We start from the raw sequence: 23,844 nt of genomic DNA, 5'->3' as shown, positions 1-23,844 counted from the left end.
AGAAGGCTGATTGCCGAAGAATGGATGCTTTTGAATTCTGGTGCTGGAGGAGACTCTGGAGAGTCCCATGGACTGCAAGAAGATCAAACCTCTCCATTCTGAAGGAAATCAGCCCTGAGTGCTCACTGGAAGGACAGATCCTGAAGCTGAGGCTCCAAGACTTTGGCCACCTCCTGAGAAGAGAAGACTCCCTGGAAAAGACCCTGATGCTGGGAAAGATGGAGGGCACAAAGAGAAGGGGACGGCAGAGGACCAGATGGTGGGACAGTGTTCTCGAAGCTACCAGCATGAGGGAGGCAGTGGAAGACAGGAGTGCCTGGCGTGCTCTGGTCCAGGGGGTCACGAAGAGGCGGACACGATTAAACGACTCAACGACATCAAAAGCCGAGAAGTGACAGAGAACTTGCCCAGTCTTATAAAGAAAAGCCCACGGACCACATCCCCATCCTTCTGATTCATGAGGCTACAAACAAGCTTGTTTTCTCCTCCTCTCCTTCCTTGTAAGTTTTTAAGCAGAGTTTGGCCTTCTGACATGGATGCTTTAATTGAGATTCCTGCATTCCTGCCATTTTATAAAATACATGCATATATATATGCTTTCAAGTATTTGGCTCCCAATTAATTCGGGGCTTTCTTGCTTTATTTCAGCTTGGGAGTCAGGAATCATAGAGTTGGAAGGGACCCCAAGGGTCATCTAGTCCAACCTCCTGCAATGCAGGAATCTCGACTAAAGCATCTGTTACGGAAAATGAAGGGGGGGCACTACACGGAAACAGTTTTCCCCTCCCTCCCTAAAACCCGGGAGCCCAACCGCCTTCGTTCACAGTCGCATAAGCACTACAGTCCACCATAGCCATAATCTTGTACGTTGGCAGTAATCAACTGCTGAAATATAAACTCAATGTGTATCAATTAAAAGGGCATATTACTGTTTCATGAACAAAATCCGCATTTTGTGAATCACCTGAGGTCAACCAATAGGGAGCTTTAAAATCTGACAGCTAGCCAATCGGGTATTACCGAAGAGCGACCCCTACTGTGCAAAGTCAGCAACTGGCAGGGGATCGTTGCTAAACCCTCAGCTCAGCCCTTGCGCGGTTGACTGAGCGCCCTCCAACTGCGCAGACGACGGGGGAAGTCCATTAACTGTATCCACTCTGCTTTCGATTGCGTTAAACGTGTTACATTATAACTAGAAGTGTCAAAATGTACCCTTTTGGACTTGACAGCGCTGGAAGAGGACTAGTCTTTGGGAAACCGTATGAATTCAATGCCATAACGGATTCTCTCCATTCCCAGAGGCATTTTACTCTTACAGAGTAGGCGGACTTGGACATCACCTTCTTCCATAAACCTCGAGACAGGAGGGCCTGGCGTGCTCTGGTCCAGGGGGTCACGAAGAGTCGGACACGACTAAAGGACTCAGCAGCAGCAGCAGCAACCCATGGCTCTCGCCTCTCAAAGGAGCCAGTTGTGCATCCATGCAAAGGAAGAGCAGAGTTGCCGCCCTCCTCCTCCCCGGCAGGACTCTTCGCGCCCTGACATGGGGGTCCCCCGCTGCAGGAGCTGAACAGGCTCCCCACACGCACGCTCCCCTGCAGCCCTGGGACCCCCAGTGCATCCTCTGGGAGAGAGAGGAGACTCACCGGATCCCAGCAGGCGCCACCGGGGCAGCATTTGCAGAGAGAGACAGAAGCACCCCCTTTTCTTGCAGGAAAAGTCTGGGGGAGGGGCTTTTGCTCTGGAGGACCTGCCCTCCCCGGCTTTCTTTCCTGCCCTCTCTAGGAATCCAGCTCGTTTCTGTTTAACCCTTGGCAAGCCGAGCGCACCCAGCTCTCCCTCTTCTCTCCCTCTGGAGAGCAGAAGCCCCGGAGGAGCCACGTGCGTCGTGCGCAAAACACCCAGAGATGCTTTATTTGGGGGACCCTCCTGGCCGGGGGCTGAGCTTCCCCCTCCTTGGCGCAGAAACAGGAGGAGCAACTTGTCCCGGTCCTCCTCCTCCTCCACTTTCCCTGGGAAAGTGGAAACATTCTATCTGAGCTGTTTCACAAAGGAAAGCTTGTGTTTTTCAATGAAACTTTATATAAAATCGTTCGTAAACGTACCCTTCTTGCTTTTGGAACTTGTGTGCTGTGTGTTCTCCCATGTATTTTGGGAAACCTAATATCCTCCATGATCTTCTTTCAATCGATGGGTCTAATCAGCCAATTGTCTTCAAATGTTGTACTGTTTGCCCAGGTGTGCTGCCTGAGGGGACCCCCCCTATCAATGAACCCCAGGAAAAACCCATTTCCAGTGTCGATATTGGCCTTGTGTCAACTGTGTCTGGAATATGTAAATTCTCCAATCCTCATGGAATGAGACACACCTTGACCTTCCTGACCTCCTTGTAGCCTCCCCCCCCCCCACTGCCGCTTGGAAAGGGGGTGTCCCAGATTGTGAATATTTAAAAGACAGTTGCACACCTTTTCCCAGGCTGCGTCTTTCTTCGCTTGCAGGGACACTGAACTTTGGTCACAATCAATAGAGACGATCTAAAGCTTCAAAGTCCACTTTACTCCTTCTTTTCTCTGGTCACCTTCCCATTTTCCCTTGCTCTAACCCAGGCATGTCCAAAGTCTGTTTTGGGGCCCTAATCCAACTCGAAATAATAATAATAATAATAATAATAATAATAATTATTATTATTATTATTATTATTATTATTTATACCCCACCCATCTGGGCTTCCCCAGCCACTCTGGGCGGCTCCCAACAGAATATTAAAAACAAGATAAAACATCAAACTTCCCTAAACAGGGCTGCCTTCAGATGTTAGGTAGTTCTTTATTTCTTTGACATCTGGTGGGAGGGCTTGCCACAGGGCGGGTGCCACCACCAAGAAGGCCCTCTGCCTGGTTCCCTGTAACTTGGCTTCTCTCAGTGAGGGAACTCTCAGTGTTTAATCCAGCCCCTGCGGCAGTATATTTCTTGGGGTCAAATTCTTAAAGAAAGCTCCACAACTTTGGCTGGCCCTCACACATGCTCACTTCATCAAATCTGGCCCTCTTTGAAAAAAGTTTGGACACCCCTGCTCTAACCAAAGGACCCAACAACAGTTTGTGGGACATCCCAAAGGGGGTATCGCCATAAACTAGCCCCTGCCCGGTCCATTCTGGTAAGGGATGAAGGAAGGCCATTTGTTCTTCTGCAGTGCTTTGAACGCTCTGAGTGTCCTCTAGTTTATCTCCCCATGTTGAGCCCCCCCCCCCCCCCGCCTTTGCTCAGAGGGGCTCTGGCCCTGCCCACCTATCCCTCCGCCACCTTCCCACTTCATTTGAGGTGCACAGCTAGGAGCTGGGTCTTCCACCAAACTCCCCCAGAGAACTCTAATCTGAACACTTCACCCCAAATGTGAAGTGAATAATGAGCTGAGTGGTGGAATACAATGGATTTATTAAAAAATAAACAAGGGTTTCAAGGTACCTTTGTGTACATAAACGTATGGTTTCAAATGTTCCCATTTCTTCTTCGTTTTGTTGCTACTTTACTACAACTGCAACAATGGGGATTACAATGCTGTTTCTCTACCACGGATCTAACCAGCCCTGCTCCACAATTGCCACCACTCTCCCATTCCATTCCACCTTCCAGTCATCTCTACTGAAGAGGCTGCTGAGGAGGCCAGAGACCATCTTGCTGCAAGTCCTGGGAGATGTGCTCCCTCCTTACAGGCCTTTTCCATTTGGCCTGGGAGGGACCGGACTGACTCCAGCTGCAGAAGCTGAGGATGCTGAACAGACTCTTGGGCTCAGTGGGCGCGGTGGGTTTCTTCCTGTTGGTTTATTGTATCTTTATTTTAGATTTTGCTGTGATTTATATGGAAATTGTTCAGTTTGGTTGTGCTTTTTTTATTTACTATTTATCACAACTTTTGCTATTTATGTTGCTTATTGTATTTGCTTATTGCATTTATGATTCAATTATTCTATTCAACCCCCTTTTGAAACTCTCAGCCAGTCACCACTCACCCCAGCATTCCAAATTCATGCTATCCCCACCCCTAGCTAACATTAAATCTACTATTACACTGTAGTTACCATTATTACATCAATTATTTTGATACATGTGTGTGGAACTTCAAATGCAAACACCAGAATGTCCCACCCGAACTTTAAGCAGACCCACATGGATGCTCATTTTCTGAGAGTCTTGTTAGAGAGCCGGTGTGATTAAGAGCTTTTCAGCAGTGGAACAGACTCCCTTGGAAGATGGTGGTTTCTCTATCCTTGAAGGTCTGTAAACAGAGGTTGGACTAGATGATAATCAGGGTGCCTTCCAACTCTACAATTCTATGGTTCTCCCCACTGTGAGTTCTTTGATGGGAAGTGAGATTGGCTCTCTTCCTGAAGCTCTTTCCACATTCCAAGCACTGATAGGGCTTCTCTCCTGTATGAATTGCTTGATGGGAAGTGAGACTTTCCTTCCAGGCAAAGCTCTTTCCACATTCCATGCACTGAAATGGTTTCTCCCCGCTGTGAGTTCTTTGATGAGAAACGAGATTTGAGTTCCGACTGAAACTCTTTCCACATTCCAAGCACTGGTGTGGCTTCTCCCCTGTATGAATTCTTTGATGAGAAGTCAGACTGTCCTTCCATGTGAAGGTCTTTCCACATTCCATGCACTGAAATGGCTTCTCCCCTGTATGAATTCTTTGATGGGAAATGAGCCTTTCCTTCTGACTGAAGCTCTTTCCACACTCTAGGCATTGAAATGGTTTCTCCCCACGATGAATTCTCTGATGTTGATGGAAATTTGTGCTTGCATTAAAGCTCTTTCCACATTCCATGCAATGATATGGTTTCTCTCCTGTATGGATTCTTTGATGGGAAGTGAGACTTTCCTTCCGACTGAAGCTCTTTCCGCATTCCACACACTGATAGGGTTTCTCCCCTGTATGAATTCTTTGATGGGAAGTGAGATGGGCCCTGTGACTGAAGCTTTTTCCGCATTCCATGCACTGATAAGGTTTCTCCCCTGTATGAATTCTTTGATGGGCCGTGAGATTAGCCCTTTGACTGAAGCTCTTTCCACATTCCATGCACTGATAGGGTTTCTCCCCTGTGTGAATTCTTTGATGGAAAGTGAGATTGGCCCTCTGACTGAAACTCTTTCCACATTCCAAGCACTGATAGGGTTTCTCACCTGTATGAATTCTTTGATGGGAAATGAGACTCCTCTCGGAATTGAAACTGTTTCCACATTCCATGCACTTAAATGGTTCCTCTCCTGTGTGAATTCTTCCATGTGCAGTGAGACTTTCCTTCCAGCTGAAGCTCTTTCCACATTCCAAGCATTGATAGGGTTTATCTCCTGTATGAATCCTTTGATGGGATGTGAGACTTCTCTTGGAATTAAAGCTGTTTCCACATTCTGAGCACTGATATGGTTTCTCCCCACTGTGAATTCTTTCATGAGAAGTGAGATGGGTGCTCAGACTGAAGCTCTTTCCACATTCCAAGCACTGATATGGTTTCTCTTTGCTGTGGATTCTGTGATGGGAAGTGAGAGGGACACTCAGACTGAACCTCTTTCCAAACTCAGAATATTCATATGGCTTCTCCAATGTGTGGATGTTGTCATTGCCTCCCTTGTTCTTAATTTCCAGTTCATCACCACCTGCAACAAAGAGAGAAATGTATTAGAACCTAAGGAATAAATGGAGACCCCAATTTTTGAAAAATACTAATTAACACCTGTGATAGAGGAAGAACTGAAGGGAGTGAGTTAGATGTGAAGTCTTACTATAGGTTTGACTTCATTTGTTGACTGGCATTAACTGACATATTTATGAAGACCTGAAATTTGAAAAGTCAAGCTCTTTCATAGGATGGAATTTGTTTGCTCCCATCATGGAATCTGCTCCATCTCCAATAACAGTTGTCTCTTTGGTCAACCAAAACCAAGAGAAGCAAAAATGAAAACAGAAACTACTTTGACTTCTGTCACTTCTCTAAAACCAAGAATTCAAAAGGCCTGGGCAGTTCAGACCAGGCTAATCATTGGAGGAAGAATATTCAAAGACAAAACAGTCTTTAGCCCTCCATTTAAGGTGAGCTGTGCAGCGTGTTAGAATCCCAGATGCTGTAAGTGGCGCAGTGAGTTCCACCAAAATCTGGAAGGTTGATCACATAGAGCTATGTATGGAATTTCCAAACACGTATTATGATGCAACAGGGAGCCTTACAAAGAGAGTCCATGATCCCACAGATCTCCTCCATGACTTCCTTATGCAGAGCTCTCTGGTCAGGATCCAGCAACGCCCATTCTTCATCTGTGAAATGAACAGCAACATCTTCAAAGCACACTAGACCCTAAAAGAGAAAGAGAAAGGTCCTCCTCTTAGTCAGAATGAAGATGATCTACTACATATTGCTCTGTTCTTTTATTTTAGTAATTTTTTTATTAGTTTTCCAATATAACCCCAATAATAGCCAAACTATAACAATAGCAAGTTTCACAGAGGTCTTCTCTCTCCACCCCTTGCTTTGATGTCTTGGAACAGGTGACAGTCTGCTAGAATCCATTCTGTCTCACTAGTAAAACTTGTCACAGATCTTCACCATTTATCCCTCAGCCTAGGAAATGGTGGGCAGTTTTCAAACACGCTAAAGATTTACTACCCCCAGAATCTATTATCTCAGCCTCCAGATTCTTTTCCTTACAGCAAGAGACTAATGGCCCAATTAAACTTTATCTTTGATTACATTCCGTCAGTAGCACACACAAATCTCAGTCTGTTGTTTTTAAACGGAGATGAGGGGAATTAATCTGTCTTTCCAACACGGTCATACTTGAACTTCCCTTCCTCCTCCTTTCCTCATTTCAGATCATACACAGTTTCCATTTTTGCTTGTTCATATCAATATTAGTCCAACATCCCTTCCTCACTTGTAAATAGCTTTTATCTTATTTTCCAGAGAGGGTGGCTGAATCATATATATATATATATAAAAGAAACTTAGAACAAACAAACTGTGGGCTTTCCTCTCCCCAACAGACTCTCACGCCAAAGAAAATCTCAATTCAAACCTTTGATCCATGTAGCTGGTATATTCGAAAGTATGTTGTCGTTTCAACCCTTTTCCATCACAGGCTGGTAGATCCAATTAAATGGAGAACCTCTTCTTCTTAATGGCAGCATAGGAAGGTTTTTGCCAGGCAAAGTGCTTTTGCACTCAGCGCCTCCCTGCCTCCCATATTCCACGCCGGAGCAAGAGCCAGGTATCAAGACAAACTGTGAGTGAAGCCCATGCCGTCCCCTCTCTGGGTGGAATTTGCAAGGATGATTTGCCTTTTGTCATCATTGCATTTTGTTCACCAACGATCCCTCGCTGTCATGGGGGCTGCCTCCCTTAAGGCAGGTGGGACTGGAAGCCTGCTCTGTAGTTCTCTATCTGTTCTCTGCTGTGTTGTTTTAATGGGCTTGTTTTTTCCAGTGCATGTTATTGATGCATCTTTTAATGTCTCCGTGGAAACAAAATAAAGAAATTCCTTCCAGTAGCACCTTAGAGACCAACTACGTTTGTTATTGGTATGAGCTTTCGTGTGCATGCACACTTCTTCAGATGCACACTTCTTTACACTTCTTTTTCATGCACACGAAAGCTCATACCAATAACAAACTTAGTTGGTCTCTAAGGTGCTACTGGAAGGAATTTCTTTATTTTGTTTCAACTATGGCAGACCAACACGGCTACCTATCTGTGTCTCAATGGAATTCTTTTATCGTGTATTTTAATGATGGACATTAATCTTAATGTAAATGGGTGGAACTCCACCTTGTTTTCTTCAGAGCCTCCCAGCCGTGCAACGTTCCCATTTGCCAGACACAAGGATTTCTGCTTGTTTCCTTGTGTGCCATTTAGGGGGACGGGGGACCCTCCCGATGCCCTAAAGCCAATTTCGAGAGGCACAGGTGGGTACAGGGAGGGGTGGGGAGGGAAACCCTCCCTGTGAAACTGATGGGGCTGGTTAGCTGAATCCTGGTCACTGTTTTGTATGGTGTGTAAACTGCACAGAAGCCTGTTTTAGCATTCAGTGGTGACATTAGAAATAAAACTGCAATGGCTTATAAATCATACAAGTGACCTTCAGAAGGCGAGTTAAGGCAAGGTGGCTGTTCCTTGTTCTCAGCACTTTTAGCTTCTTGAATGGCATTTCCAGCCTCTTGGCTTCTGACAAAGCTGCCCTTGACAAAGACGCCTTCAGAGAAGCTTTGACGGAAGCCAAGAGGAGAGGAATTTGTTCAGGCCCAGAGGCACCTGGCTGCCCCCCCGTACCTCCCCCCCCCCCAATGCTCTTTCCCCCAACCTGATCTGGTTCCACAGCCACTGCTTCCCTTCTGCCACCATGAAAAGATGGATGAGGAGGTCCCGCTGGCATCCTTCTGTCACCTGCAAGAGAGAAAGGTGTGTGGGAAGCCATGATGGTATGCTTTCCTCTGAGGTTGAGCACTATGTCTCAAACTACAGTGGTACCTTGGGTTATAGACGCTTCAGGTTACAGACTCAGCTAACCCAGAAATAGTACCTTGGGTTAAGAACTTTGCTTCAGGATGAGAACAGAAATCGCACGGTGGCAGCAGGAGGTCCCATTAGCTAAAGTGGTACCTCAGGTTAAGAACAGTTTCAGGTTAAGAACGGACCTCCAGAATGAATTAAGTTCTTAACCTGAGGTACCACTGTACAGACGGGCCTCTGAAAAAGTCTCGTCTGCTGAGTGCATTTTGACATTTGTACCCATTTCAAAGGGGCAGATGGGACTTGTCAACCTGGGAAGGTAACCCATCTAGGAGATGGAGAACTTTGCTCCTAAACCTCTGCTGCTTTGCAGCTATGCTCATTTGTGAGAAAGGCTTCAGGAGTAGAACTTGAGGAAAAATCTACACCTGCTGCCTTGCAGTAAACCAGAGTGGAGTCCCTAAGATGGTTGAACAGCACCTTGTAGACCTTCCAGCAACTCTTGCAGCCAAGGAGGCTCCAAATGTCTTGATCTGCTTTCCGTGGCCACATAAGCAAGGTTGAGGAGGGGAGTCATGCCATCTGGGCAGCCCAGGACCTCCATACACACTGCCCTGGCTTGCTCTCCAGGGAAGTTGGTGCTAACACAGCAGTCTGACTTCACCACCAGGGACACACTCCATTGACTCTTGAGACAGACTGATGCCAACATCCCATTTCATATTTTAGCTCGGTAAAAATGCTGCACATCTCCCTTCCTTGGAGTTCTTGTTCCCAAGTGCCTTCTCCCAAAAGATGAACAGAACCCATGGGTTTGTTTCAAAATCCACAGAATGTCACCAAAGGGGGACGGGACAGGATGCTTTCCTCCTTACCCGGTGGCCTCTCTCTGTTATCCAATGGAGTCCTTTCAGTCTCAGAGGAATCCAGGCCCATTTCTGCAAACAGATATTTTCCCTGAAAGAGCAACAAAGATTCAAAACAGAATGGGGAGACGTATTGGAAAAGAAATGGCAGAGGCATCCAATCTCACTCCTTGAATGTTTTCCAAAAAGGAATGGGCCATTAATAGGGAATTTTGGGATACTCTCCCTTATATTCTCCCTGGAGAAGACCCTGATGTTGGGAAAGATGGAGGGCACAAGGAGAAGGGGACAACAGAGGATGAGATGGTGGGACAGTGTTCTCGAAGCTACCAGCATGAGTCTGACCAAACTGCGGGAGGCAGTGGAAGACAGGAGGGCCTGGCGTGCTCTGGTCCAGGGGGTCACGAAGAGGCGGACACGACTAAATGACTAAACAACAAACAACAACCACCCTCATGTTCTGAACCACAGAAAAGTCTCTCTCACCTGCTCCTCTGCCTGCTTCCTCTCCTCTGCCTGACTCAGGAGGAAACCTTCGGCCAGGGCCACCGCCTGGGAACTGGTCTCTGCTCCACATTCCCTCACCCAGTTCTCCATCTCCAGTGGAAAGACAGCCAGGAACTGCTCCAAGATCACTAGATCCAGCATCTCAGCTTTTGTGTGCCTTTCTGGCTTCAGCCATTGATGGTAAAGGTGGTGGAGTCGGCTGCAAACCTCTCGAGGTCCTTTGGCCTCCTGGAAGCAGAATTGCATGAACTGCTGGTTCTTCACATCTGCGTGGAGGGTGTCCTCCTCACCCATAATCTTCTGCACATAGTTTTCCCAGAATCCCCCACTGCTCTCAGTTTTGATGGCATGGCCTCTTCCGGTTTCAGGGCCAGCTGAGTCTTGCTCATCCATCTGTGCTTTCAGGAAGCCCCCAAGAGAGATGAAGGAATCCACGTTCTGTCTGTCCGAATTAGAGGTAATAGCAATTTCTACAATACAAAAGCGTGGTTGTGTTACAAAACTGACACATTGTCAGGAGAAGAAAAGGGTTCTGCTAAGAAGCATATATGAGTCTTGGGAAAGCCAGCTCTGGACTGCACCTCAACCCAGACTATGAGGTTTATTGATCCTCCTTTCCTTTGAGGCTCTTCTAAAGCCCTTTGAAATCCCGCTGAAGCCAGCCAAAATGGCTGGACGGCAACCTTCGACCCCCGAGATAGTCCCCTGCCTTTGGCCGCCACCCCTGAAACCCAGCAAAAGTTATTATTCTGCCTAGAGACACCAAATAACTTTGGATGTTTCCCTAAGATTTATGGTGGAGTGGAGTGACGCAATTCAAAATCTGCAAGCAGCCATTGAGAAGTGAAAGTAACTTTGCTAAATCTGACCAGCTTGTTGTATCATCATATGGATTAATTATACAGCCCCAGGGGGAAGTAAGCCTTTAATGTTCCATTTTTAAAATTTGTATGAGGTTTATTTAAAAAGGAAGAGAAGAAGGAGAATGAGAAGCAAGTCTCTAGCCCTCCTAGAGGGAAAGTAGCCATGCAAAATGTTCAGGGAACTGTTGATCTTCCTGGGAGATGAATCAGCCCAGTGCCCTGGTAGTGCAGGAATCACAGCTAAGGTTCTCCGCAGGGCTTTCTGTTCAGTCTCAAAATATCCTCTGAACATCGGAGGGGCTGCGTGTCTGAATGGACACGCCAGTGTCAGCCAGGAGTCTGGATAGCAGCCCTGTCTGCTTCATGGGTGGGTGGGGGTGGGGAAAGCTTTGCCTCTGACGGAAGGAGAATGGAGGGCCCACTTGCATCTGGAGGAGCTCAGCACCAGAAGAGAAGAGGAGCCCTGCAGGATCAGGCCAAAGGGGCCCCTCTTGAGTCCAGCCTCCTCTTCCCACAGGGGCCAACCAGGGGCCCCTCATGGGAAGCCCACCAGCAGGACTGGGGCGCAAGAGCCCCTCTCTCCACCTGCAGCAACTGGGACTCTGAAGCCTTGCAGCCTCCGACGGGGAGACAGAGCACAGGACCCCCCCTCGCCCTCTCCTCCCGCTCCACCAACTGGCCTCGCCCTCAGCTGGTGCCCATTTCTGTCTCTTACGGGAACGAGTTCCAAAGGTTTTATTTAACACACATCGCAGGATGGAAGGACTTTCTTTTATCCGCCTTCAATCTGCCCAAAGTCTTAATTTTATTATTGCATCGCTCAAATTTAAGGTTTTAGCGTGTATTTCATGTCCGAATGTTTCCCTCCGGCTACAACCTCTAACAATAAATGCGACTGAGATCCAAAAATCTGAATAGGATTCCCCCCCCATGCCTTTTTTTCTTCAGGCCAAGACCCTCCCCAAGGGATCCAGCAACACATCCACGCAAAGGAAGCGCAGAGCTGCCGTCCTCCTGCGAAGTCGCCCCTCCCCGGCAAGACCCTCCGTGTCCTGACTTGGGGTGTCCCCCCATGAGCTGAGCAGCCCCCCACTCTCTTCCTGCAGCCCCGGGACTCCCCTTCTCCCCAGGGCACCATCGGGGGGGGGACTCACCGGGATCCCAGCCGGCTTCACGGAGGCAGCATTCGCAGAGAGAGACAAAAGCACCCCTTCCTCGCAGAAAAAGACTGGGGAGGGAGGGGCTTTTGCTCTGGAGGACCTGACCCCCCCCCTCGCCTTGACTTCCTGTCCCCTATAGGAATCCAGCTCGGTTCCTTTTAACCCTTGGCAAGCCGAGCGCAGCCAGCTCCCTCTCGAGCCCAGGAGGCTTATTTGGGGGGGCGCTGGGGGCTGAGCTTCGCCCTCCCCGGTCCAGAAACAGGAGGAGCAACTTGCAGGAGGAAAGGCTGTACAAGAAGCAGGAAAACCCCTCGGAGAATCCGGGAATGGAAGAGTTGGAAGAGGCCCCCCCCCCAAGTCACCAATCGCTCGCAGCGCACGAATCACAGCTCCAGAATCCCCAGCCGAAGCCCCCAACCTCTGCCCCAAACCGGTAACAAACCACAGCGCATCGTTAACTTATGGACCTCCCTCCTGCAGGCGGCGGTGCTGCCACTGCTACCGGGAATTGGGAAGGGGGGTGGGAGACCTCCCCCCCCACGAGCCTTGCCTCTCCACACCAGGAGGCAAAGACAAAGAGTCACCGCCGCGCATCACCAGACCATTCACTCGCGCACATTCCCTGCCTTTCACCCGCGACACAAAATCCCTAGTGTCAAGAGATAGAAACAAAGGCATGGGATCGGCAAGGGAGGCTCAGCTCGGGACCCTGCGACTCCCCGCTGGTCTCTCTCCGACAAAGGAAAACAGAGACAGTGTCAAAACCAAATGTAGCAATTCGCTGATAAACGTATCTATGTTCTGGCTTAATGGGAAAACTTTAGAAATTCATAAGAAATCACTCGTGGCGTCCGTCTTCTCAGTTCCAATGGCATTTAGGGCCCAGGGAAGTGAGGTATTCGGGGAGGGGTCAGTGGGGCCACCATAATCCCCGAGATGTACAGTCCCGTCTGCCGGGCAAGATACCCCCAAGGAGTCATGCCCGGTGATATTAAATACTGTCCTTTGGGAGTACATGTTGTAGCAGGAACCCCCCCCCCCCATCATTCAGTTTCTACAAACTTCACACACACGCACACTCACACACTACATACGCTACGCTTCTGTTATAAAGTCATAGAAATCAACCATACATCGGATTTGCACTGTTCCACCTATATTTTACTTCATGAAGGAAGGACTACAAAATGGGGAAGGTTTGATACAGGCCAGCCATAATCCCTTGAGCATCCCAGCACATCCACAGGAGCCCTGCCCAGTTGCTATGCCAACCCTGATGGTCCCAGACAGAAGACAATCAAGATCACAAAGAACTTGCATATGGGAGTGGATTCAGCACAGACTGGAACAAGGGGCAATGATCAGCTCTTCCCTCTGGGGGCAGGAAACTGCAAACTCCCCTCTGTCACCTGGAAAGTACTCATGGGGAGGGGGAAAGGGGGAACCAGCCAGGTGACAGGACACTCAGGTTACCTCCACAACTCCTCCCTCAACCCCTCCTTTCTGTGATGTATGTATCTGAGGGGTGGTCTTAGGTTACACCCCTTCTGTGATGTATGTATGATGTTTCTGTGGGTGGTCTTGATCTACACGTGGCAATTTCAAAAGTCTTTATAAGGTCTTGCACACCATTTTTTTCTGGTCCTTCCTCTCTCCTGCAAGTGAGGGGAACACCCTGTTGCAACAGTTCAATAAAGGCCAAGCCTACAGGCTGCTGTTTTGCTCCAAGTTATCCTGGTTGGTGTCTTTGTTTTTGTCCAAGGGAGCCCTCAGATTTTTCCGTTAACAATGTGAAAGACTGTATTTGATGGACAGGGGCATGCTTGGGTCCCAGGATCTACCTGAGACCACACCCTTTTCACCCTTTCTGTGACATATCTATGATATCTTGATGATGCATCCTGATGTTAACGGAGAAATCTGAGGGCTCCCCTGGACAAAAAACAAGGACACCAGCCAGGAATACCAGAGCAAAACAGCAGCCAGTAGGCTTGGTCTTTATTAAAGACTGTTGCGACAGGGCTCCCACCTGCCACCAGGTGGAACAAGATGGAAGCCCCGAACAAAAGAGAACCCAAACTTTTATTAGCTGCTAATCCCCATGTTACACCCCCCCAAACTACATCACTCACACATCACGGTTACATCATGAAAGGGGAGGTCTGGTGGCAGTAATCTGAGCATCCTGGACCCTGCCCCATGGTTCCCCTTGCCCTCCACCAAACACCCATCAAGTATTATTAGCCCAGCAGGCTTAGAAGGGTCTAGGGGGAAAGCAGCGCATCCTGCCAGGCGGGTGAAGCCCTTTGCCACCACGGATCGTTCTTCTGCAAGACGACCCATCACCACAAACTCTCTAATACCACTCACATCGTTTGTACAAGATCTTCCTCTTTCCTGTGTAAAAGCATAATACTTTATTTGGAGGTTTAAAATGAGATGTTTTGCCCTTCCTCCTCCGAAGAGTCAAAGTCTGTGGATTTGCCAGGAGGAGCTTCTCTTACTTGACAGAAGATGGGAGACCTTCATGCGGAAATGTGTTTGGCAGACATTTGTTGTAAACAAAAATTGCCCTTTTCCCTTATGGGGTATCCAAGAGCCCATATAGAGTCCTTCCATAGGTTCCCTATTGGTAGGAGAAAATAACAGAGGCCAGCCAGAGAATATTGAGAAGCAAAGCAGCTAGTAAGCCTGATCTTTATTGATCTGTTGCAACAGGGTGCTCCCCTCACACGCAGGAAAGGAGGAGGACCCAGAAAAATAGTGTGCAAGGCCTTATAAAGACTTTTGAAATTGCCACCCTGTAGATCAAGACCACCCCCAGAAACATCATACCTACATCACAGAACGGGTGTAACTAAGACCACCCCTCAGATACATCATACCTACATCACAGAAAAGGCAGTCTAAAACAGAAATTTGAATGTTGTTTTTCTCCTGTTGTTGTTTATCTCCTGTCTGGCAGGTTACTTGATTGGATTTCCTGGGTAGCCTGGCCAGTCTTTTGTAATGATAATGTCGCAGGAACCCACCCCCCCCCATCATTCAGTTTGTACAAACTTCACTCACACTCACATAGTACATACACTACGCTTCTGTTATAAATTCATAGAAAATCAACCATACATCGGATTTGCACTGTTCCACTTTTATTTTACTCCATGAAGGAAGGACTACAAAATGGGGAAGGTTTGATACAGGCCAGCCCAGCACATCCACAGGAGCCCTGCCCAGTTGCTATGCCAACCCTGATGGTCCTAGACAGAAGACCATCAAGATCACAAGGAACTTGTACATGGGAGTGGATTCAGCACAGACTGGAACAAAGGACAATAATCAGATCTTCCCTCTGGGGGCAGGAAACTGCAAACTCCCTTCTGTCACCTGGAAGTGACTCATGGGGAGGGGGAAAGGGGGAACCAGGTGACAGGACACTCAGGTTACCACCACAACTCCTCCCTCAACCCCTCCTTTCTGTGATGTATGTATCTGAGGGGTGGTCTCAGGTTACACCCCTTCTGTGATGTGTCCCGCAATTTAAGATGTTTATAAGCTGGAACATGTGCCAAGAAGGGCCACCAAGATGATCAAGCTAGCCTTTTGAGGAACTGGGGAGGGTGTTGGGCATCTTTAGCCTGGAAAAGAGGAGACTGAGAAGAGATATTATGGCCATCTTCAAATATCTAAAGGGATGTCATGTGGAAGATGGAGCAAGCTTGTTTTCCCCTGCTCCAGAAACTAGGACCTGAACCCATGCTGTCAAGTTACGTGAAAGGAGGTTTCAACAAAACATCAGGAAGAACTGTGAGGGTGGATCTGAACACAGGAAAGAAAACACTATAAACACAGTTATAACAAAAGAAAGAAATCTCTATGGAAAATCACATTGTAAAGTTTCCTGCTCTCTGGCACCACCTGGTGTTGCATGTATATAGCGCATTGAAATCGCTGTTTCTTTACTATTGTAACTGACTCTTCAGTTGGCAAGAGCTCTTCCACAGTGGAACAGATTCCTTTGGCAGATGGTGGCCTTTACTTCCTGGGAGGCTTTTAAGCAGAGGTTGTACTACATGATTATGAGGGTCCCTTCCAATTTTGGCTGCTGTGAGGTTTTTTTGATGGGAAATTAGATTGGCCCTCTTCCGGAAGCTCTTCCCACATTCCAAACACTGATACGGTTTCTCCCCACTGTGAGTTCTTTGGTGGGAAGAGAGATTGGACCTCTGACTGAAGCTCTTTCCACATACGAAGCACTGATGTGGTTTCTCTCCTGTATGAATTCTTTGGTGGGAAGTGAGACTGTCTTTCCGACTGAAGCTCTTTCCACATTCCAAGCACTGATAGGGCTTCTCCCCAGTGTGGGTTCTCTGATGGGAAGTGAAATGGGCCCTGTGACAGAAGCTCTTTCCGCATTCTGCACACAGATACGGTTTCTCCCCTGTGTGAATGCTTTGATGGGCAGTGAATCTGTCCTTCCATGTGAATCTCATCCCACATTCCAAGCACCGGTAGGGTTTCTCTCCTGTATGAATTCTCTGATGGGAAGCGAGACTTTTCTTCACGGTGAAAATCTTCCCACATTCCAGGCACTGGTGTAGTTTCTTCTCGGTATGAATTCTTTGATGGGAAGTGAGAAAGCCCTTCCGAATGAAGCTTTTCCCACATTCCAAGCACTGGTATGGTTCCTCCCCTGTATGAATTCTCTGATGGGACGTGAAATGGGCTCTCTTGCTGAAGCTCTTTCCACATTCCATGCACTGATAGGATTTCTCCCCTGTATGAATTCTTTGATGGGCTGTGAGATATTTCTTCCTGGTTAAACTCTTTCCGCATTCCAGGCACTGATGTGGTTTCTCCCCTGTATGAATTCTTTCATGGGAAGTGAGACTGTACTTCCGACCGAAGCTTTTCCCACATTCCAAACACTGGTAGGGTTTCTCCCCTGTATGAGTTCTTTGATGGCACATGTAATGGGACCTTTGACTGAACCTTTTCCCACATTCCATGCACTGATGGGGTTTCTTCCCTGTGTGAATGCTCTGATGGGTTGTGAGATGCGAGTTCCGACGGAAGGTCTTTCCACACTCCAAGCACGGATATAGTTTCTCCCTGCTGTGAATTCTTGGTTGGGAAGTGAGAGGGCCGCTCTTACAGAAGCTCTTTCCACACTCCAAATATTGATATGTCTTCTCCAATGTATGGATCTTGTCATGGTCTTCTTTGTTCTTAATATCCGATATATCACTGCCTGCAACAAAGAGAGAAATGAATAAGAGCTTCAGGAACAAATGGAGACCTCCATTATTGAACCATACTAATGGATGGAAGAACTGATGGAAGTTAGATGTGAGGTCTTACTACGTGGTTCACTGCCTTTGTTGACTGACATAAACTGACATATTGATGGGAACCGGAGATTTGAAAAGCCTGGCTCTCTCCCTGCATGGATTTCTTTTGCCCAATCATGGAATCTGCTCCATAAAAAAAACCTGACAGAAGCTACTACAACTTCCATCCCCAAACTAAATCCATCATTTCAAAAGGCCTGGAAAGTTCAGATGAGCCAGCTCATTGTTTAAAAACACATAATTGGAGGAAGAATATTTGCAGATAATAGTCTATAGCCCTCCATTCAAGGTGACCTTTGGAGGTGCTGGAATTCCAGAATCTGTAGGTGCTGCTGTCGAGCTCCATCAATATCTGGAGCTTGGTCACATAGAGATATGGGCTGAATTTCAAAACGGATATAATGATCCAACCAGGAGCCGTACCAAGAGAGGCCACAATGTCACGATTCTCCTCCATGACTTCTTGGTGTAGAGCTCTCTGGTCAGGATCCAGCAATGTCCACTCCTCCTCTGTGAAATGAACTGTGACATCTTCAAAGCACAGAGAACCCTGAAAGAAAAAGAAAAAGATGCTTCTCTTAGACAGCATAATATTATCTCCTGCACATTACTGTGTTGTTTTCATGGGATTGTTTTGCTGCTCATTTTAGTTATGGATTCTTCTTTTAACATCTTGATTGAATTCTTTTATTGTGTGTTTTAATGATGAATATTAAACTTTGTGTAAACAGGTGGAACTCCACATTTTGTGCTTTAGATCCTTCTGGCTGAGCAAGCATTCCCATTTGCCAGATGAAAGGATTCCCATTTTCCTCTCCCAAAGGGCTCTTCTGGGGAAAACCTTTCTGATGTCCTAAAGCCAGCTTCAAGGAGGGAATGAAATCATTTCAGTGACATTCAAGTTACAGCAAGGAGGCTGTTCTGTACTCTCTGCACATTAACCTTCTCAAATGGCATTTTCAGCCTTTGTTCATGGCAGATTTGCTAAGAGGAGGAGAGAGATTTGTTTGGGTCTGGAGGGACCCTGGCTGCCCCACCACTCAGCCCCCTTCCCCACAGGGCTCCCTCCCTCTACCTGAGCTGCTTCCACAGCCGTTGCTTCTCCTTCACCATGAATAGAGGGATGAGGAGGTCTTGCTGGCATCATCTGGTCACCTGTGAGAGACAAAGGTAAGTGAGAAGCCAGGAGTAGATGCTTTTCTCTGAGGATGAGCACTGCATATCCAGTTGCAGGTGGGCCGTAGAAAAAGTCTCCCCTGCTGAATGAATTATTATGACCTTTGTACCCATTTCATATTTTAATTGCATAAATATACATCTCTTCTCCTTGGCCCCAAGTGTCTTCCCCCCAAAGATTAAAGGACCAATGGATCTTCCCTCCTTGGGGTACTTAACGCAAAAGATGGAAAGAACCCATGGATTAGTTTCATAATCCACAAAATGTGACCAAACAGAGAAAAACCTCCTTACCCAGCAGCCAATTTCTGGTGTCCAATAGAGTCTTCTCTGCCTCAGAGGAATCCAGGCCCATTTCTGCAAAGAGATCCCTTCCCTAAAAGAGAAAAAAGGACTCACAACATAGAATGTGGAGAAACGTTGGAAAAGGAATGTTAGAGATAAAAACTTTCAGGATGGGCAATTTGTAGAGGATTTGGGGATACAAAAGTCCCTTTCACCTTCTTTTTCTCCACTGCCTGACTCAGGAGGAATCCTTCGGCCAGGGCCACCACCTGGGAACTGGTCTCTGCTCCGCATTCCCTCACCCAGCTCTCCATCTCCGGGGGAAGGACAGCCAGGAACTGCTCCAAGATCACCAGGTCCAGCATCTCAGCTTTTGTGTGCCTTTCTGGCTTCAGCCATTGGTGGTAAAGGTGGTGGAGTCGGCTGCAAACCTCTCGAGGTCCTTTGGCCTCCTGGAAGCAGAATTGCATGAACCGCTGGTTCTGCACCTCTGAATGGAGAGTGTCCTCCTCACCCAGGATCTTCAGCACAGTTTTTTCCCAGAATCCCCCACTGCTCCCAGCTCTGATGGCATGGCTTCTTCCTGCTGAGTCTTGCGCATCCATCTGTGTTCTTAGGAAGCCTTCAAGAGATCAGAAGGAACCCCTTGATCTTCTGCCAAATTCTCTCTGTCCGGTTTAAGAGGTGCTAGGAAATCCTACAAAGCAAACACATTGTTCTGCTATAAAACTGACACACTGTCAGAAGAGGAAACCGGTTCCCTAAGGAAGTGTGGAGGTGTGTGTTGGACGGCGCCAGTTGCAGGAAAACTGGCCGTTGCATGGATCCCCCTCCTGCTTTGTGTTTCTGTGACCCCTCCTCGACTGCCCATTATACGCTTCCATGCTGCACGTAAACAAATGTATCTGAATGTCACCTCTGAGCCCCCCATGCTCCCCCCACCTCCCTGGGTGATCTGCCTGCCAGCCCCATGGCTACCCATTAAATAAAGGCTTCTGCCCCGATTTCCCTTATCACTTGCCAGAAGCAGCCTCTCGTTCTGCGGCCATTTAAATGTAGAAATCCCCCAGCCGTCAAGCCTTGGTTTTTTAATGTATTTGATATTTTATGTGAACCACCCTGAGACCATGGGGAATAGGGCGGGATAGAAATAAAATAAATAAATTAATAATAATAATAATAATAATAATAATAATAATAATAATAATAATAAAAAATTAAATTGTTGTGCCACAGCCAGAAAGGGAGGCAGCCAGCAGATGCTGCTACTTTTTGTCAATGGGATGCTCCTTGTTACAATGTCACCAGCTGCACACCAGAGAGTACAGTGGATGCTCGGGTTGCAAATGTGATCTGTGCGGGATGCATGTTCGCAACCCGCAGCGTTCACAACCCGTGTCTGCGCAAGTGCTTGCGATTCGGCACTTCTGCACATGCTCAAAGTGCGATTTGGCGCTTCTGCGCATGCACAACTGCCCAAACCCAGAAGTAACCCGTTCTGCTACTTCTGGGTTTCAGCAGTCTGCAACCCGAAAAGATGCAACCTGAAGCGGCTGTAACCCGAGATGACTATAGTTCCAACTGCCTATCCCAGTGGATCCCAATTAGCTACATACTGGGCACCCCTGTTTTTCAAAAGCCAAGCCATGGACCCCCCTACTCTGAAGATGTCAATATCTTTGTGGGAGTTTTTGTTATGTGAATGGCGCCACCATATCCAATGTGTCCCAGAGGAAAACCAGGATGCAGTCTTCTGGGTCGCATTCCTGCGCAAGTCATTCTCTGCATGAGAATCATGACATTGGTGGCCTCTCTCAGTTTGGCTCCCTGTTGGATCATTATATCTGTTCTGAAATTGAGTGCATTTTTCTATGTGACCAAGCTCCAGATACTGATGGAGCTCAACAGCCCCACCTTCAGATTCTGGAATTCCAACGCCCCCCGAAGGGCTCCTTGAATGAAAGGCTATAGACTGTTATGTCTGTGAATATTCTGTCCTGGACGGTTGGCAGAATGTGCCATGGACCCCTTGGGACCTCTGTTAATATATGTGGCTGATCCATAAATCTGAATTGGGTTTGATAAGTACCAAATCTTGGAGTACGGTACTTAAACCGTTTCCCAACTTCGCTAGCGTCTAGCGCTGTGGTTCAGAATCTGTCGGGTTCAAGCAAGAGATCACAGCCAGGCAAATTGGAGCAAAACAGCGGCTAGGAAGCCTGATCATTTACTGTTGCAACAAGGTTCCAACTCTCAAGCAAAACAATAATAACAATAATTTATTATTTATACCCCGCCCACCTGGCTGGGGTTTCCCATCCAATCTGGGCGGCTTCCAACAAAATATTAAAATACAGTGGTCTGTTAAACATTAAAAGGAAGAAGCCCAGAACAAGGGGCTGCAGGGGTTCTTTAAAGTTCCCAAAATTTCCCATAATACATTTCACACAGCATCATCAAAACATCACAGGTATTTCACAAAAAAGGTGCAGTGTCAGGTAGAAATTTGAGATCCAGACATAGCCCTGTTCGTTACAACATCTGTCTCACCCTGGCAGAATAAAGTATTTACATGTTGGCACAGCTTAGTTGCTCTTCTTGCTCTTTGCCTCATTCCCCTCTGGGGTGGACTTTCCACTTGAGTATCTGATAACACCTAGTTGGTCCCTTTGTCAGGGCTGGCAACACCTGGCTGGGAGGGGCATCCTGGGGGTGTGATGGCCTTCCGGCCCCCTTCATGCCAGGAGTCAGGTCCCCTCCATCCTTAGGAGCACAATTTTACTACCTTTTGGAACCATATAAAACCATCTATTCAGCTAAATTTGGGGGGTGAATTTCTATCTTTCAGAAAGTGGGGTTTCCTTGCCTTATTGTGGTGCTGGGAGCCCAGTGTAAGTTGTCTAATTGAGGGAAATGTACAGAAACCAGTGGTGTCTGTGTGCGGAGTGGGTTCCTTTGGTCTGGAGCTACGGCTGTGGTCAAGTCCAGGGCCAGATTGAGGTTTGATGTGGCCCTCAGCTCCTGAAGGTAATGGGACCCTTTATATGTCCAGCTGTCCTTTGTCAACAACAAATTGTCGCTGTTTTGTGTGTGGAATATATGCTATATGGTAATTTATGGACTTAATAGGGATCTCAAGTCATTTGCACATGTTGCAGTGCAACCACTCCATGTAGAATGTAGGCACCCTTTATCTAGAAAGGAGCAAATTAGGGATATTTTAGGGAGCAGGCTAGCAGGCGGGGTCCATGACTTACATCATAGGAGCCTACACAAGACAAAACACTGTTGCTGGGTTTAGGTTTTATTTTATTAGTTTTTCATCTTATATTTTGGAAATGTACATCCAGGTTTTTTTCCTTTAATTTTTTTGGGGGGCCCTAAGAGAGTGGGGCCCTAAGATAGAGCTTGTTTAGCTTATAGATAATCTGGCACTGGTCAAGTCCTTAAAGCACAGCGTGCAAATTCAGGAGGCCAGCGCTTCTGATGTGTTGGGTGGGTAAGCATGGCCGTTTTTCTCTGACCCAAAGACACCCCCCCAAAAAAGGGTCCAGCAGCAGCGCATCAATGCAAAGGCAACACAGAGTTGGAGCCCTCCTGCGAGCTTGCCCTTCCCTGGCAGGACCCTCCGCTCCCAAAATTGGGGTCCCCCGCATGAGCTGAACTCCCCGCAAGCCCCCTCCCTGCAGCCCCGGGACCCCCTTCTCCCCAAGGGCCCTCTGGGTCAAGAGAGAGGAGACTCACCGGATCCCAGCAGGAGCCACCGGCGCAGCATCTGCAGCGCAGAGACAAAACAGCAGCCCTCCCCCCTTCAGGGGCTTGAGAAAGAGGGAGGGGTCCGGAGGACCAGCCCCCTGGCTTTGCTTCCTGTCTTCTCTAGGAATCCAGCTGTTGCCTTTTAACCCTTGCTAAATCGAGCGCTTTTTAAGATGCTAGACAGCATCTTAAAAAGCAGAAACATCACCTTGCCTACAAAGGTCCGTATAGTTCAAGCTCTGGTTTTCCCAGTAGTGATGTATGGAAGTGAGAGCTGGACCATAAAGAAGGCTGATTGCCGAAGGATGGATGCTTTTGAATTGTGGTGCTGGAGGAGACTCTTGAGAGTCCCATGGACTGCAAGAAGATCAAACCTCTCCATTCTGAAGGAAATCAGCCCTGAGTGCTCACTGGAAGGACAGATCCTGAAGCTGAGGCTCCAAGACTTTGGCCACCTCATGAGAAGAGAAGACTCCCTGGAAAAGACCCTGATGCTGGGAAAGATGGAGGGCACAAGGAGAAGGGGACAACGGAGGATGAGATGGTGGGACAGTGTTCTCGAAGGGACCAGCATGAGTTTGACCAAACTGTGGGAGGCAGTGGAAGACAGGAGGGCCTGGCGTGCTCTGGTCCAGGGGGTCACGAAGAGCCAGACACGATTAAACGACTCAACAACAACAAAAAAGCCGAGCACAGCAGGCTCCCCCCCCCCCCGCCGCGAGGAGCCGCGTGAATTGTGCGCAATGATCCCCTCGAGAGATGCTCTCTAGGGGAGACCCTCTTGGCTCGGGGCTGAGCTGTCCTCTCCCCGGGTCAGAAAAAACAGGTGGAGGAGGAGCTCGCAGGGGGAAAGGCTCTGCAAAAAGCAGGACAAGGGCCCCTCAGTTGTCGCTCCTGGAGGAGACAGTGCTGCCCCAACTGCGCCCCACTTTCCCGAGACCTGCAGCATCACAATGCAGGTACAGAAGTGCCTCGAAATGTTGCCTTAAAGCTAGGGCTAAAAAAAGAGAGCAAAAAGCAAAAGCCTCAAAACTCTGTCCTGATTTTCACTTTGGGGAATATGGCATCCCTGCTTAAGACACTACACTTCTGACCAACGCCTCCCCAGACCCCAGGGTTGCTCCCATCAGGGCCTGCCGCTGTGTTCCCCTTTAACCTGTCAAAAGCCCCCCCCCCGCGCGCCGTTTATACCAAGATGGGCGAGGTATAAATAATAAATTTATTATTATAATAATAAATCCGAAGCTGTCAAATTCGTGGCTCCGCAGCGCCCCCAATGGCCAGAACGGAAAGAGCCGGCAAGTGCTGCTCGCTCCGTCGATGGAAGACGTGAACTCGCATCCCGATGGATGGCAGGTGCGCGCTCCATATTTAGACAGTTT

At 47.9% G+C, this 23,844-nt stretch overlaps 3 protein-coding genes across 6 annotated transcripts in view; all 3 read right to left on the bottom strand.

The window, feature by feature from the left end:
• The window catches only part of LOC310742874 (uncharacterized protein), a 168,255-nt gene extending 165,681 nt beyond the window's left edge, over positions 1-2,574 (bottom strand). For 2 of the 4 annotated variants that reach the window (XM_083572601.1, XM_083572600.1), the window contains exon 1: positions 1,647-2,573. Coding sequence is in view for 2 of the 4 variants with exons in the window: in XM_083572600.1 (XP_083428726.1) it covers positions 1,647-1,677 (31 nt within the window). In the remaining 2 variants the exon portion in view is untranslated. Of the gene's footprint in view, positions 1-1,646 lie in introns of all 4 variants that reach the window. The other 2 variants (XM_083572607.1, XM_083572611.1) reach the window with 2 other exon arrangements.
• An 844-nt stretch (positions 2,575-3,418) lies between these two features.
• Positions 3,419-12,440, bottom strand: LOC310742921 (uncharacterized protein). The gene is made up of 6 exons (XM_083572770.1): positions 11,892-12,440; positions 9,854-10,344; positions 9,377-9,458; positions 8,353-8,435; positions 6,227-6,353; positions 3,419-5,658 (listed from the first exon to the last, which is right to left on the bottom strand). The coding sequence occupies exons 2-6, from the start codon at positions 10,265-10,267 to the stop codon at positions 4,295-4,297; spliced, it is 2,070 nt and encodes a 689-aa protein (XP_083428896.1). The 5' UTR covers positions 10,268-10,344; positions 11,892-12,440; the 3' UTR covers positions 3,419-4,294.
• A 2,980-nt stretch (positions 12,441-15,420) lies between these two features.
• On the bottom strand, positions 15,421-22,833 carry LOC310742927 (uncharacterized protein). Its single transcript, XM_083572784.1, has 6 exons — positions 22,451-22,833; positions 18,922-19,403; positions 18,716-18,797; positions 18,321-18,400; positions 17,669-17,795; positions 15,421-17,145 (listed from the first exon to the last, which is right to left on the bottom strand). Exons 2-6 carry the CDS (start codon positions 19,309-19,311, stop codon positions 15,857-15,859), a joined length of 1,968 nt encoding a protein of 655 aa, XP_083428910.1. The 5' UTR covers positions 19,312-19,403; positions 22,451-22,833; the 3' UTR covers positions 15,421-15,856.
• Positions 22,834-23,844: the final 1,011 nt, after the last annotated feature.

The sequence above is a fragment of the Podarcis filfolensis genome, assembly GCF_964270895.1.
Source record: "Podarcis filfolensis genome assembly, chromosome: 10".
Taxonomy (NCBI): Eukaryota; Metazoa; Chordata; class Lepidosauria; order Squamata; family Lacertidae; genus Podarcis; species Podarcis filfolensis.
The sequence above is the reverse complement of the archived record's forward strand: the minus strand, read 5'-3'. Positions and strand labels throughout refer to the sequence as shown.

What these genes read in the sequence shown, in the direction of transcription:
- LOC310742927 (XM_083572784.1), bottom strand. Translation starts at nt 19,311, where the DNA reads ATGGATGCGCAAGACTCAGCAGGAAGAAGCCATGCCATCAGAGCTGGG. An exon ending in AGGCAGTGGAGAAAAAGAAG is followed by an intron (nt 18,798 to 18,921) that starts GTGAAAGGGACT and finishes TTTCTCTTTTAG; the next exon opens with GGAAGGGATCTCTTTGCAGA. An exon ending in CACCAGAAATTGGCTGCTGG is followed by an intron (nt 18,401 to 18,715) that starts GTAAGGAGGTTT and finishes TGTCTCTCACAG; the next exon opens with GTGACCAGATGATGCCAGCA.
- LOC310742921 (XM_083572770.1), bottom strand. Translation starts at nt 10,267, where the DNA reads ATGGATGAGCAAGACTCAGCTGGCCCTGAAACCGGAAGAGGCCATGCC. An exon ending in TGGCTGTGGAACCAGATCAG is followed by an intron (nt 6,354 to 8,352) that starts GTTGGGGGAAAG and finishes TTTCTCTTTTAG; the next exon opens with GGTCTAGTGTGCTTTGAAGA. An exon ending in TGGGATCATGGACTCTCTTT is followed by an intron (nt 5,659 to 6,226) that starts GTAAGGCTCCCT and finishes TCTTTGTTGCAG; the next exon opens with GTGGTGATGAACTGGAAATT.